We start from the raw sequence: 14,113 nt of genomic DNA on the forward strand, positions 1-14,113 counted from the left end.
GAACTTTTCTTTTCTATGTAGCAACATTCCAGCAGCACCTGCATATGGATTATAAACCTCCCAGTTGATAAGACATTCAAGAGCTTGCATTTCCTATCATTATTTCCTTGATAGATGGTTGCTGCATGCTTAAAAGGAAGCTACTGAACCAAGTGAAGAGTTCCAAGTGGTGAAGTTGCAATCATCCCCGGCTTCGAAAATTTTACGGTCGACATCACGAGTAGGTTGACCGTTATGGAATATCTGTTTCACTGATTGCTAATGACGACAGATATGTTCAAATTTTGATATTACCACAATCCCGTCCTAGCTCTTTTCCTCGAATGTGACCTACGGAATTAGACTTATCATTGGGTTTGTACATACATCAGCAACACGACGGGTGCCACACATGGAGCAGAATTTGCTTACCCTTCCGGAATACATGAGATCACCCCCAATTTTTGGTGGGCTATGTTGCTCAGTCTTTTGTTTTGGTGTTGTGTTTTGTATACTGTTGTTTGCCTTTTCGTAGTTTTCATTTTTTGCCATGGTATTGTCAGTTTGTTTTAAACTGATGAGTTTGAATATCCCTTTGATATCTTTCTCTGCTCATTTAGAGTCTAATTTGTTGGGTTTTTTAATGTTAAATTTATCAATTTTGTGTTTATTTGGTATATAATGTACATTTAATTAAGAGAAAAATGTCCAAACCAGTTGCGTTAAAATGTCTAAAAGGAGATGTGGGGTAAACAGTCAATCAACAAAAAAATCAAAACTTTAAAGAGATAGTAAAAAAGCAAGTCTCCGTTTTAATGTTGTCATTCTATTAATTTTTTTACCTTATTTAATTTACTCACCTTCAAATTCAAATTTCAGTAATAGACACATGTCCTAATTAATTCTCATAGATGGTCAGGTGTAACGTAAAATAAATATTGAACTGTAACATAAAAATGCAAACCACATCGTACCTCAGCAGATAATGAATTGATCTAAACAATAGTAAACTGTAGAATGCACAGTAGAATCAGACTTTGACAGAAAATGGACGAATATATCATATAAAATATGAAAACAACACGTTATTAATTTCATGTGTCCAAAGCGCTTTTCTGGATTTACCTTCACCAGGAACATTCAAAGCCGACTATTTGAAAGCCGAGGATGCATAAGAACCGAAACAGTTGCAGAGCTATATGACCAAAAAGTACCTACAAATTAGTCAAATTCATCTAAGGTCAACTTTGCCTGAAGGAGTTAAAACATTTTAGAATGGTTTGTTATAAATCATGTCAGTACCGAACTACTGACTACTGAGCTGATGTTACCCTTGGGGACTGATAGTCAACCAGCAGAGGTATCGACCCAGTGCTGTAAAAAATTAAAGCAACACATTATTAATTTCATGCGTCCGAATCGCTTTTCTAGATTTACCTTCATCAGGAACGTTCAAAGCCGAATATTTGAAATCCGAGGATGTATAAGAACCGAAACAGTTGCAGAGCTATATGACCAAAAAGTATATAAAAATAATGTGATACCAATTGATTAAGAAGTAAATCAGTAGGCCCGGTAAGACCCTTTTTTGGCCCCAAAATATAGCATTTTTTAAAATTTATAGAATTAATGTAAACTTTTAGCTATTTATTGGAAAGTAGAATACTTTTGTTCCATAAATATGGGCTGTTTTTGACAATACAATGCACATTTGTGCTAATTTTAAGACGGTTTTTGTCTAAAATGGAAGTGGCCGCATTTGTGTTCAGTCTTAATTGTCAAATATATGTTGTATTTGATGGTTATACATAACATATATAAAGGTTGAGACTGAACATGAATGCGGCCACTTACATTTTAGACAAAAACTATCTGAAAAGTGACGTTTAATGGCATATTTGATAGATTTTTCATATTTAAGGTTGAATTTCAGCGTCTTTAATGACCAAACCATTTCAAATCCTATTACATAAACTAATTGAATCGACTGAAATAGACACTTAAGTGTTTAAAAAATCTCAAAAATCTTTCATCAGATGTACTTCGAATTTTAGGCCAAAACTAGCCGTTACCGGACCTTCTACTTTCATCAGTTTGTCTTTTATCTTCAATTACAAGTCATTGAAGAAAGAATTACAATGCTCGTGTGCTTTTAATCAGTTCTTTTGATTTATTAGGGTTAAAATATTTTTTTCTTCAAATTTATGTGTACGCCCGGGCGTTTTGACGTTAACGTAGCTACGCGCATGGCTGTTGTTTACAAAGCGAAAGAAGCACGTCATATTAGAATTATACTTTACAAATATGTTATTTGTCATCTGTAAGTGATAAAACATTTCAAACTGGCTGTCGTTTCCATTTTCACATGTTCGAGGTAACATTCACATTTGCCTACAAATTGAAAATCTGAGCTATGTTTTGGGGTTTTTTGTTTTCTTATTTAACTATTTAAAAGCATTTCTTTTATGCAATATATCATTTTATCAACATCAATATATTTGACATTCCAAACATTTGATTACGAGCAGGTACTGTGATAAAGATAATTCCAAAAACATGTTTAAACGATTGTTTTTGTTTTGTTTTGTGTAATGTTGTTTTTTGTTGTTAATCTATAATGTCAAGTGTTGGCAAAACATATACAGATTCTTTATGAGTATGTTCAACAACATTAAGGAGGGAATATCCTGGAAAATAAAGGATCTGACATTACAATATAACATTAAGGAGGGGATATCCTGGAAAATAAAGGACCAGACATTACAATAACATTAAGGAGGGGATATCCTGGAAAATAAAGCGTCTGACATTACAATAACATTAAGGAGGGGATATCCTGGAAAATAAAGGACCAGTAATTACAATAACATTAAGGAGGGGATATCATGGAAAATAAAGGATCTGACATTACAATAACATTAAGGAGGGGATATCCTGGAAAATAAAGGACCAGACATTACAATATTATCAAGGAGGGGATATCCTGGAAAATAAAGGATCTGACATTACAATTACATTAAGGAAGGGATATCCTGGAAAATAAAGGATTTGACATTACAATAACATTAAGGAGGGGATATCCTGGAAAACAAAGGATCTGACATTACAATAACATTAAGGAGGGGGTATCCTGGAAAATAAAGGACCTGACATTACCATAACATTAAAGATGGGATATCCTGGAAAATAAAGGTTCTGACATTACAATAACATTAAGGAGGGGATATCCTGGAAAAAAAAAGACCTGACATTACAATAACATTAAGGAAGGGATATCCTGGAAAATAAAGGATCTGACATTACAATAATATTAAGGAAGGGGATATCCTGGAAAATAAAGGTTCTGACATTACAATAACATTTAGGAGGGGATATCCTGGAAAATAAAGGATCTGACATTACGATAACATTAAGGAGGGAATATCCTGGAAAATAAAGGATCTGACATTACAATAACATTAAGGAGGGGATATCTTGGAAAATAAAGGACCAGACATTACAATAACATTAAGGAGGGGATATCCTGGAAAATAAAGGACCAGACATTACAATAACATTAAGAAGGGAATATCCTGGAAAATAAAGGATCTGACATAACAATAACATTAAGGAGGGGATATCCTGGAAAATAAAGGACCAGACATTACAATAACATTTAGGAGGGGATATCCTGGAAAATAAAGGATCTGACATTACAATAACATCAAGGAGGGGATATCCTGGAAAATAAAGGATCTGACATTACAATAACATTAAGGAGGGGATATCCTGGAAAATAAAGGATCTGACATTACAATAACATTAAGGAGGGGATATCATGGAAAATAAAGGACCAGACATCACAATAACATTAAGGAGGGGATATCCTGGAAAATAAAGGATCTGACATTACAATAACATTAAGGAGGGGATATCCTGGAAAATAAAGGATCTGACATTACATTTACATTAAGGAGGGGATATCCTGGAAAATAAAGGATCTGACATTACAATAACATTAAGGAGGGGTTATCCTGGAAAATAACGGACATGACATTACAATAACATTAAGGAGGGGATATCCTGGAAAATGAAGGACCTGACATTACAATAACATTAAGGAGGGGATATCCTGGAAAATGAAGGATCTGACATTACAATAACATTAAGGAGGGTACATCCTGGAAAATAAAGGATCTGACATTACAATAACATTAAGGAGGGGATATCCTGGAAAATAAAGGATCTGATATTACAATAACATTAAGGAGGGGATATCCTGGAAAATAAAGGATCTGACATTACAACAACATTAAGGAGGGGATATCATGGAAAATAAAGGATCTGACATTACAATAACATTAAGGAGGGGATACCCTAGAAAATAAAGGACCTGACATTACAATAACATTAAGGAGAGGATATCCTGGAAAATAAAAGACCTGACATTACAATAACATTAACCCTACCAACTTTACTGCACCATATGCACATTTCATTTCCATGTCTCCTCAGTGATACTCGATGCCAAAATGTTTGGAAATGAAAAACCTAATACAAACGATGAAGCAATGATTAAAGCAAAAAAAAAGGACCAAAAGTAAAACCAAACCCGGACAATAAACCATAAACCATGCTATTGACTTTTCTCGTTGTAATATCAGGGGCGGATCCAGTCATTTTCTAAAAGGGGGATTCCAACCCAGGATTAAGGGGGGATTCCAACCATATATCCCCATTCAAAAGCATTGATCGTCAAAAAAAGATGGGGGTTCCAACCCCCGACCCCCCTTTTATCCCTGTATCCGCCACTGAATAGTTTTACATTTATTTACGTCGGACCCTTTAAGATCACTTACTATACGGTATGGGTTTTGCTCATTGTTGAAAGCCGTATTACTTTAGTTGCTTACATCTTCGTCACGACATGTGGTCTCTGTAGGATAGTTATCATGAGGTGTCTGCAGGATAATGGTCTTGTGGTCTCTCTCTATATGATAGTTGTCATGTGGTCTCTGTAGGATATAGTTGTCATGTGGTCTCTGTAGGATATAGTTGTCATGTGGTCTCTGTAGGATAGTTGTCGTTGGGTCTCTGTAGCATAGTTGTTATGTGGTCTCTGTAGGATAGTTGTCGTTGGGTCTCTGTAGGAAAGTTGTCGTCGGGTATCTATAGGATAGTTGTCGTTGGGTCTCTGTAGGATAGTTGTCGTTGGGTCTCTGTAGGATAGTTGTCTTGTGGTCTCTGTAGGATAGTTGTCTTGTGGTCTCTGTAGGATAGTTGTCTTGTGGTCTCTAAAGGATAGTTGTCGTTGGGTCTATGTAGCATAGTTGTTATGTGATCTCTGTATAATAGTTGTATTGTGGTCTCTATAGGATAGTTGTCGTTGGGTCTCTATAGGATAGTTGTAGTTGGGTCTCTATAGGATAGTTGTCTTGTGGTCTCTGTAGGATAGTTGTCTTGTGGTCTCTGTAGCATAGTTGTCTTGTGGTCTCTGTAGGATAGTTGTCTTGTGGTCTCTATAGGATAGTTGTCGTTGGGTCTCTGTATGATAGTTGTCTTGTGGTCTCTATAGGATAGTTGTCGTTGGGTCTCTAGCATAGTTGTCATGTGGTCTCTGTAGGATAGTTGTCTTGTGGTCTCTATAGGATAGTTGTCATGTGGTCTATGTAGGATAGTTGCCATGTGGTCTCTGTAGGATAGTTGTCTTGTGGTCTCTATATATAGGATAGTTGTCGTTGGGTCTTTGTAGGATAGTTGTCTTGTGGTCTCTGTAGGATAGCTGTCTTGTGGTCTCTATAGGATAGTTGTCGTTTGGTCTCTGTAGCATAGTTGTCATGTGGTCTTTATAGAATAGTTGTCTTGTGGTCTCTGTAGGATAGTTGTCATGTGGTCTCTGTATGATAGTTGTCTTGTGGTCTCTGTAGGGTAGTTGTCTTGTGGTCTCTATAGGATAATTGTCGTTGGGTTTCTGTAGCATAGTTGTCATATGGGCGATGATACCAAATCTTCTTACTTCATTTTATATATGAAATAGATAGTCCTGGTACAATAAATATGATACCAAAAAGAACTAGATTTACAATGGTGAGCAATTGCAGATGGCACCCCCGTTCGCCAATTGCCACTAAACTGAAGCAATTTTGAATTTTCCAAACAGGTGAATACACATATATGCTACAACACATCATTCAGTTAATTTATAGAAAGTTTGGAGCATTTTGCAATTTTTAAAATTTTCTATGTGATAGTAGTTTTTAAACAAAAAAAAATCCTATGTGTGTTGAATATTAATATTGCACGGATAGGAGAGGGTAGGGTATAATATCGTCTTCAATTCTGACATCAGTGCAAGGATAGAAGGATGGGCGAAATATCATCTTTCTGACATCAGTGCAAAGATAAGAGAGGGAATGGCGACGTATTCTCTTTCTGACATCAGTGCAAGGATAAGAGGGGGAAGGGCGATATATCATCTTTCTGACATCGGTGCTAGGATAGGAGAGGGACGTGCGAAATATCCCCTTTCTGACATCAGTGCTATGATAGGAGAGGGACGATCGAAATATTATCTTTCTGACATCAGTGCTAGGATAGGAGAGGGACGGGTGAAATATCCTCTTATTGACATCAGTGCAAATATGAAGAATCTGGGTCCGTTCGCCCTGATTCACGTTCGTCCTAGTACCTGTTCGCCCTAATACCTATTCGCCCTGATTTTTTATTTTATTTTGTTGTTAGGTATTTATTATTTTTGAATAGAATTTGTTAAAGTTTGTTGAAAATTTCGCCGAATATTCATGTTGTATTGCTGCTACCAGATATTTTTTGTCCTTTGATTTGCACTGTAGAATACAAAAATACAAGGTATTTAATATAAAACAACTGGAGACCAAGTTAACTGAAAATGTATTTATTTCTTTTGTTTTTTTTCTCATTTATAGCTCCCTGATATATATAAATTTTATTATATTGTTTGTCATTCCTCAATATTTCTAGTCAGTTAATTTAGACAGTATAATGACAAATGAATTTATAAATACCAGAAAGTTTCCCTTTCATGTTTTATAATTCGTTCATCATTGTTTTAACTCATTCCAAGCTGACTAGTTTCAGAGGCGGATCCACGGGAGAAAGGAAGAAAGACCATTCACAATTTGTCTCACATTTGTTTTTCTCTTTTTTGATTAAATAAAAAAAAATAATAAACCTTTCAAATGTAGAGTTCATAAGATAAAAATATTTCCTGTGGAACACCCCCCCCCCCCCCCCCCCCCCCCCCCCTTTTTTTTGTGCTCTCTATTTTCAACCCTCGAATTAAGCTTTCCAATCTAATTAATTAAAATTAAAACCTTGCTGTCTAACCAATCTATTCATGTACCGGACCGGCAAATTTCTTTATTTAATACGAAAATCTGCAGTGCCGTTATACACATAAAATTGAGAATAGAAATGGGGAATGTGTCAAAGAGACAACAACCCGACCATAGAGCAGACAACAGCCGAAGGCCACCATTGGGTCTTCAATGCATGTTGTTTGCTTGGAGTCCCCGCCCGAAAAGAAAGAAATAGCCAAACTCCAAGATACTATATTCCTGCATCACGTGATTTTTACCACGCGGAGCTTACATTTGAATAAATACCGAATATGAAAAGTGAAACTACAATTCAAAACATAGAGTCCGAAGGCACAAATAAGAAAAAGAATGTTTTTTTTGCAAAGGGTGCCGGGGTAATTCTCTCTGTGTTCAAAATATACAAGAAATATTTGCCACTGCCCCTTTTCTGTTCTATGAATTCTAACCCTGGGGGGGGGGGGGGGGGGGGTTCCAACCATATCCATATCTTTGTAGTATTACAAGAGAGGCAAGAGATACCAAAGTGACATCCAAACTCACAAGTCGAAAATGAACTGACAACGCCATGACTAAAAAGGAAAAGACCAACATACAAACAACAGTACACAACACACAACATAAACAAGAGGCTCTCAAGAGCCTGAATCGCTCACCTGTATTTCAAAGGAGAAGATTTTTCAAAGTAAGCAAACTAGATGAACAAATTGCGAAAAATTGTCTTTAAAAGACAATAACTCCTTAAGGGGTCAATTGACAATTTTGGTCATAGAAAAACTTATTTGTAGATCTTACTTTGCTGAACATTTTTGCTGTTTACAGTTTATCTTTATCTGTAATAATATTCAAGATAATAACCGAAAATTGTGAAATTTCCTTACAATCATCAATTCAGGGGCAATAGCCTAAAATTCAGATACCCTATTTGGCTGATAATTTCAGGGCAGGTAGACCTTGACATAATGAATACTTTAACTTCTTGTCTGATTTGCTTTAAATCTTTAGTTTTTAAATATAAGTCAAAAACTGCATTTTACCCTATGTTCTATTTTTATCAATGGCGGCCATGTTTTCTGAGGAAACAGAAAATAAAACACAAAATTTATTCTAGATACCCTAAGGATTATTCAGCTTAAGTTTGGTTGGAATTGGTTCAGTTGTTTCAGATGAGAAGATATTTGAACTAGTTTACTCCGGACGTACGACAGACGACGACGAACGCCAAGTGATGGCAAAAGTTCACATTTCCTTTTCAAGGAAAGGTTAGCTAAAAAGATATGAAACAATGTCAAAATTTTAACTCTAACCTGGGACAAAATGGCGTTAAATAAAATAACGTACACAGGTAAATTTAAATATGATAATTTTGTTGTTAGGTGTACCAAAATATTTTTTACAAAACAAATAAATTAGTTGTTCACAGTACGAGTACACAAGTGAAAATTTATCGTCATACTAAAATAGTGAGACGAGATATAACACAAAATAAGTAAACATTGATTAACAAAAATGCATTACAAATTGTGTCAACAGGTCAAATTAAAAGTACGATTTGAGAGTACTCGCAGTTACCATGGTTACTGAAAGCTAGTTAAAAGCCAAAAACAATTAATAATAAAAAATCATGCATCTGAGACTAAAATCAATTAAAACACATCCCAGGGATTTAGTGTTTAGTGTAAGACATGACTTGTACAATGCTAAAATAAAAGTATCGACAGGCAATAGGATAGAAAATAAACGGAGATGTGTATTTATACATCAAAAAAAAAAAAAAAAAAAAAAAAAAAAACATTCGAAAAGAATACAAATTTAGTTATGTTTCAATTTGTTGATGACAAAATCGATGTCAGTGCCAATGTAAACAATATTCAAAGATCTTATTACAACAATAAGATAACCTTACTAATAAGTTTGTTTAAAGGTTCGATGAGTTTACAGGGATCATATAGTGATTTCTGCGCTTTTAGTACAATATTACTGCAAAATTTAGGATGTGAAATACCATTTTTAATAAGTTTTCTATAGGTACAGCCAAATTTACTAATCAAATCATTGAATCTATGAAAGAATTTAGTAAATGTTTTAAGTATATTTATGGTAAAGAAATCCCTGACTTAATAATTTACCAGTGATGCATTGATTATGTTCGTTAAAATCTATGACATCACTACACACACGGGCATAACGAACGAGTTGGGATATATAAACACCGTATGATGGAGCCAAACATCGCCGTCTAAAAAAGGAAAATTAACAATAGGGAATGAAAAATCGTCTCTTTTGTCGTAAATTTTAGTATGGAGTTTCCCTTTAGAAATTGAAATGTCTCAATCTAGAAGAGGACTACTACTGCTGTTTATATTAGATTTATTCAAAGTAAGTTCCTTTGGGTAAATTTCGGTAGTATATCTAAAGAACTTTGGATTATTTAACGAAAAAATATCATCAAGATAATGTTAAGTATTGTTGAATGTGTCAACCAAATGTAACAATGATGTGTCTTTACTGAGTTTGCAATGAGATTTTTCAAAAGACCATTTAATTAAATATGAAAACTTATTCTTGATAATATTGTGTGAAAGAGAAGTTTAAAGAGTAGAAAAAACATAACTATAAACAGAATTAAAGGGACCATCAAAAGCACGTATTTTATCTAAAACCTCTAAAGAATATTTTACACTCCAAAAATGATTAATACCATTATTTTCATAAACTTTATTGCAAAAGTTAATTACAAGTTCTTTGATAGTAGTAAGGGAGGTAATTAGAAGCACTGACAGATTAGTAGTAGAACACTTACTAGATGCGGAGATGAAACAAAATTTAAATGGTTGTTTGTGTAATTTAGGTAACCAGTACATAGTCGGGACTTTCAAATGTTCGGAAGAGGCTTTAAGCTGGGTAGTGGCAGTGATATGCTTGTTTACAATTTGACTCTCTGCGGAGTGCAAGGACCTGAATGTAGAAGAATTGAGTTTTGGAGAACTTCCGTGTAGTATATGCGTCACACCACCACCACATTATTGGCTGCTTTGTCTGCCGGTACGAACACAAACCGCTTTGCAAGTACTTGGAGTTTATTTTTTATTCTAGAAATGGGTATATCATGAACCCTAGCTATTATCAATTTCAGAATTGTTTTAAAAATGAGATATACGAATATCAACAGTATTCATAATTTTATTCAAATAACTGTCTAGTGATTTTTTATCAGATTTTTCACGTTTACACCAATTTTTACAGTAGGCAGACAGTGCGTCTTTAATGGCCTGACGACACTGTTTCCAATATATATAATAGATAGAGGACGATATTTAGGTCCTTTCTTTAGAAAAGCGTTGACCTCAAAGTTTTCAACGATGTTGAGGTCTCCTGTAAGGACATGACCATAGGGAACATATCTAAAACTCGATGTTTCACAGTCTCAAGTGGAAGGAGCATTTCTTTCTATATTGACGTCTGATGTAACAGACGTATAATCAAAAATCAAACTTCTACTGTTTTTTTTGTACGAATACGAAATAATATGTGGTTCTGTATTATCAAAATATGGAGGTATTTGGCTATGGATGGTAAAGTCATTGGATATACTAGATAAGTTAATAAAATCAATACCTCTATTTGTATATTTTAATTTAAAAAAATGCCGTTTGTGATTTTCAGGTTTATCGATACTAGGAAACAGCCGGTGATGACAAAAGGCTGTAATAATACGGGTGTATTCATACAACGGGCTGAAAAATGAAATTTTACCACACTCCAGAAAAATATCATATAATTTACTTATTGGTATACGACCAAGTTTGCATAATCTACCATTATTTTTTATTATAGATAACAGATCAGCAAGTGTATAATTTATACGATGTTTAATACGTAGACTACAGTTTTTACGGTTACCATGAGACCTATTATTTCTTAGCCGTTTATCGACAATATTCATTACATTGATAGAAGTTTTAGATATGTTCCCCTGTCCCAATATTGTCATTGAGACCGAGAGGATAAGCTGTTTGAAGTCTTTTTATCCAAAATAGTTCGCGAAATTCACGGATTTTTTCAAAGTGTTTGTGTGATTGTCCTGGTTGTTTCTGAACGGTTTCACGTGGTTGGAATTTTATAAATTTTAGATTGTGATTATGCTTATCTAAATGTTGGTATATCCACTCTTTTGAATTTTTTCTGTCTTCGAAAGCGGTAAAGGTGCTCTTGATTTCTTTTGTAATAGGCTCGTCCCGTCTGTCCCACATATTGAATACCACACTTAGGCTGGGTTCAAGTTACCAGATAAATATAAGGTTTTGGGTTTTTCAGGTAATGTCATTGATCATTAAAAAAGGGGGGTTCCAATTGTTATTATTTATATATTGCTTGTATAACATGTATTAAAATATATCACAAAACTACCAACATTGATTGATGTCATTATACTTCAAGTTTTTAACCAGCATTTCAATGTACTGCTAATTTCGTTTCATGTCTTCGGAATACCTGACACAACTGCTACCTGCTGAGGTCTTGTATGTGATGGAGCTAGCGGTGGTGAGTCCTGCACTTTTGATGTTTGTTGTGTTACTGTGTGTGATACAGGAGTAACATGATGGACATTGGAAGAATGTGAAGGTGGTGGTGGAGTTGAATTTGAGGTTTCTGTATTATTGCCTGATGGCAAAGTAGATCCTGGATATTCCAACGTATTGGCTGACGGCCTAGTTGGCAAGGCTGGTATACCAGTTCTTTGAATTTCACGTTTCAGCTCTGTACTAATACCTTTCGATCCTTCAACATTCTTCAACTCAGTTTCACTCATATACGACATTTCTGCTCTCCCTGGCTCAGAGTTACTGGCATATGCAAGCTCTACCTTTTTAAGCTCTGTATCACTTTTGTTAGATTGTTCAGCATAAGGCATGAGATATGTATCTCTTGTTAAACTACTCGGGCTTAGATATGACTCGGCATTTCGTGGTGAAGGACGCATAGTATCAGTTGTGGTGTCCTCTTTAGAATATGCCCCGTTGCTTTGACCTTCACGACTATGATTGGTCACATTTGTCACGTGTTTATATTTCGGATCCTCAATTACGTTCAGGTAGTTATAGTCTTCCTTCACCCCTTCTCCTATAATAAAAGGGAATAATTAAGGTAGAAAATAAATTGTAGATAAAATCAGTTACCCCCTAACAGCAACAACAAAAAGACATACTAAATAAAAAGCAAAAACTCAACATCCTATAAAAGCGAAAAAAAAAAAACCAAAATAAAACACCCCTACACAAACAAACGAAAAACATTTTGGGTTGCTACTTCATGGACGTATACCTCACAAAATAAGCATCAAACTTATGGATAATATTTATTTATTATATACTTAGTAGTAAATACAGATAAATTGTATGTGTAATACGATCAATGGCATTCGTGCTGTATCAGCCATCCGTGATGATATCGATATCAGTCATGGTTTCAAAGGCTTTATCAAACCCCTAATCAGTCGCGTGAAAAACATCTACTTGGGGTATATAATAAAGTGTATATGATATGGCTTTTTTAATATCACACACCGTATCAACCCTCAACTAATATAATTCCTCGAGCAGAGCTCTTGGGATCATATTGGTGTCTCGGGTTGATACGGATGTGATATTGAAAAAAGCCATATGATATTCTCTATTTATTTTCAAAAACAACTTACATGGCAAATAAATCCTAGAACCAAATGAAAGAAAAAAACCTCCTTAATACACCGGAAACATTTGTTATATAGTCGCTAAGATAAACCTTACCTTTAATTTTGCGATAACACAATACCATGACAACCAATAGAATCAACACTAAGATCCCAACTACAACTCCTAATGCTATAACAGTACCGCCATCTTCCTCACTGTAAAATATGTAGTAAGAATCATTAAATATGTCTGGTTTATGACTGGTACGTCAGTCTCTCGTTAAATCAGACACACCATTGGCGCTCGTCAGACTTATCTTCAATATTGCACTATAAATGTCAATGTTAAATTGTTTTGAAATTTCATTTTTTTTTCAAACAAATTGATGATGGCGATATTGGTACGAATGACACGGTTATTCAGAATTACCACGTGACTAAAACTTTTAAAAGCAGAAAACATATAAGAATGACACGAGTATCCGGAATAACCACGTGACCATAAGTTTTGGAAGCAGAAAATATAGACTAGAGAAATCATGACACTTTATGGTAAAAGGTTCAAAAGACGAGAAACGCAACAAGTAGCATATTTGTCGTTAATTCTTAATTCCCAAAGCATTTAGTCAGTATTTTTTATTAGAGATTATTTTAAAATAAAGAGACATTCATTGTCGAAATGTACATCTGGTTAGTCATCTTAGTTGACATGGACAAAGACACTGTCAAGTCTGTTTAAATCAATTATGACAAAGACACTGTCAAGGCTGTCCAATTTGATTATGAAAAAAACACTTTCAAGCCTACCCAAGTTGATTATGACAAGGACACTTTAAAGTCTGTTCAAGCTGAATAGGATAAAAACACTTTCAAGTCTGTCCAAGTTTACACTTTTAATCAGCAAAGACCAGACAAATCAATATCCAATATCTTGAAAAATTAAACACGTGACCTATGTAATTTCATTTCGTTTCATGCACTGATAACAGTATTTACTGACGATGAACCAATATCATGTGACCTATCGTATTGTATACATTTCATGTCTGACACTATCAGACGATGAACCAATATCATGTGACCTATCGTATGGTATACATTTCATGTCTGACACTAGCAGACGATG

At 34.7% G+C, this 14,113-nt stretch overlaps 2 protein-coding genes across 4 annotated transcripts in view; one reads left to right on the forward strand and one right to left on the reverse strand.

The window, feature by feature from the left end:
- The window catches only part of LOC127731659 (tight junction protein ZO-1-like), a 611,031-nt gene that overhangs the window by 148,202 nt on the left and 448,716 nt on the right, over positions 1-14,113 (forward strand). The gene's annotated exons all lie outside the window — the stretch shown is intronic.
- LOC127731661 (uncharacterized) overlaps positions 8,660-14,113 on the reverse strand; it is a 46,097-nt gene continuing 40,643 nt past the window's right edge. The window contains exons 8-9 of the mRNA XM_052240429.1: positions 13,103-13,203; positions 8,660-12,437 (exon numbers count right to left, since the gene is read on the reverse strand). Coding sequence (XP_052096389.1) covers positions 11,791-12,437; positions 13,103-13,203 — 748 coding nt within the window. The 3' untranslated portion in view covers positions 8,660-11,790. The remainder of the gene's footprint in view (positions 12,438-13,102; positions 13,204-14,113) is intronic.

Source organism: Mytilus californianus, unplaced genomic scaffold, assembly GCF_021869535.1.
Source record: "Mytilus californianus isolate M0D057914Y unplaced genomic scaffold, xbMytCali1.0.p SCAF_20, whole genome shotgun sequence".
In the NCBI taxonomy this organism is placed as follows: domain Eukaryota; kingdom Metazoa; phylum Mollusca; class Bivalvia; order Mytilida; family Mytilidae; genus Mytilus; species Mytilus californianus.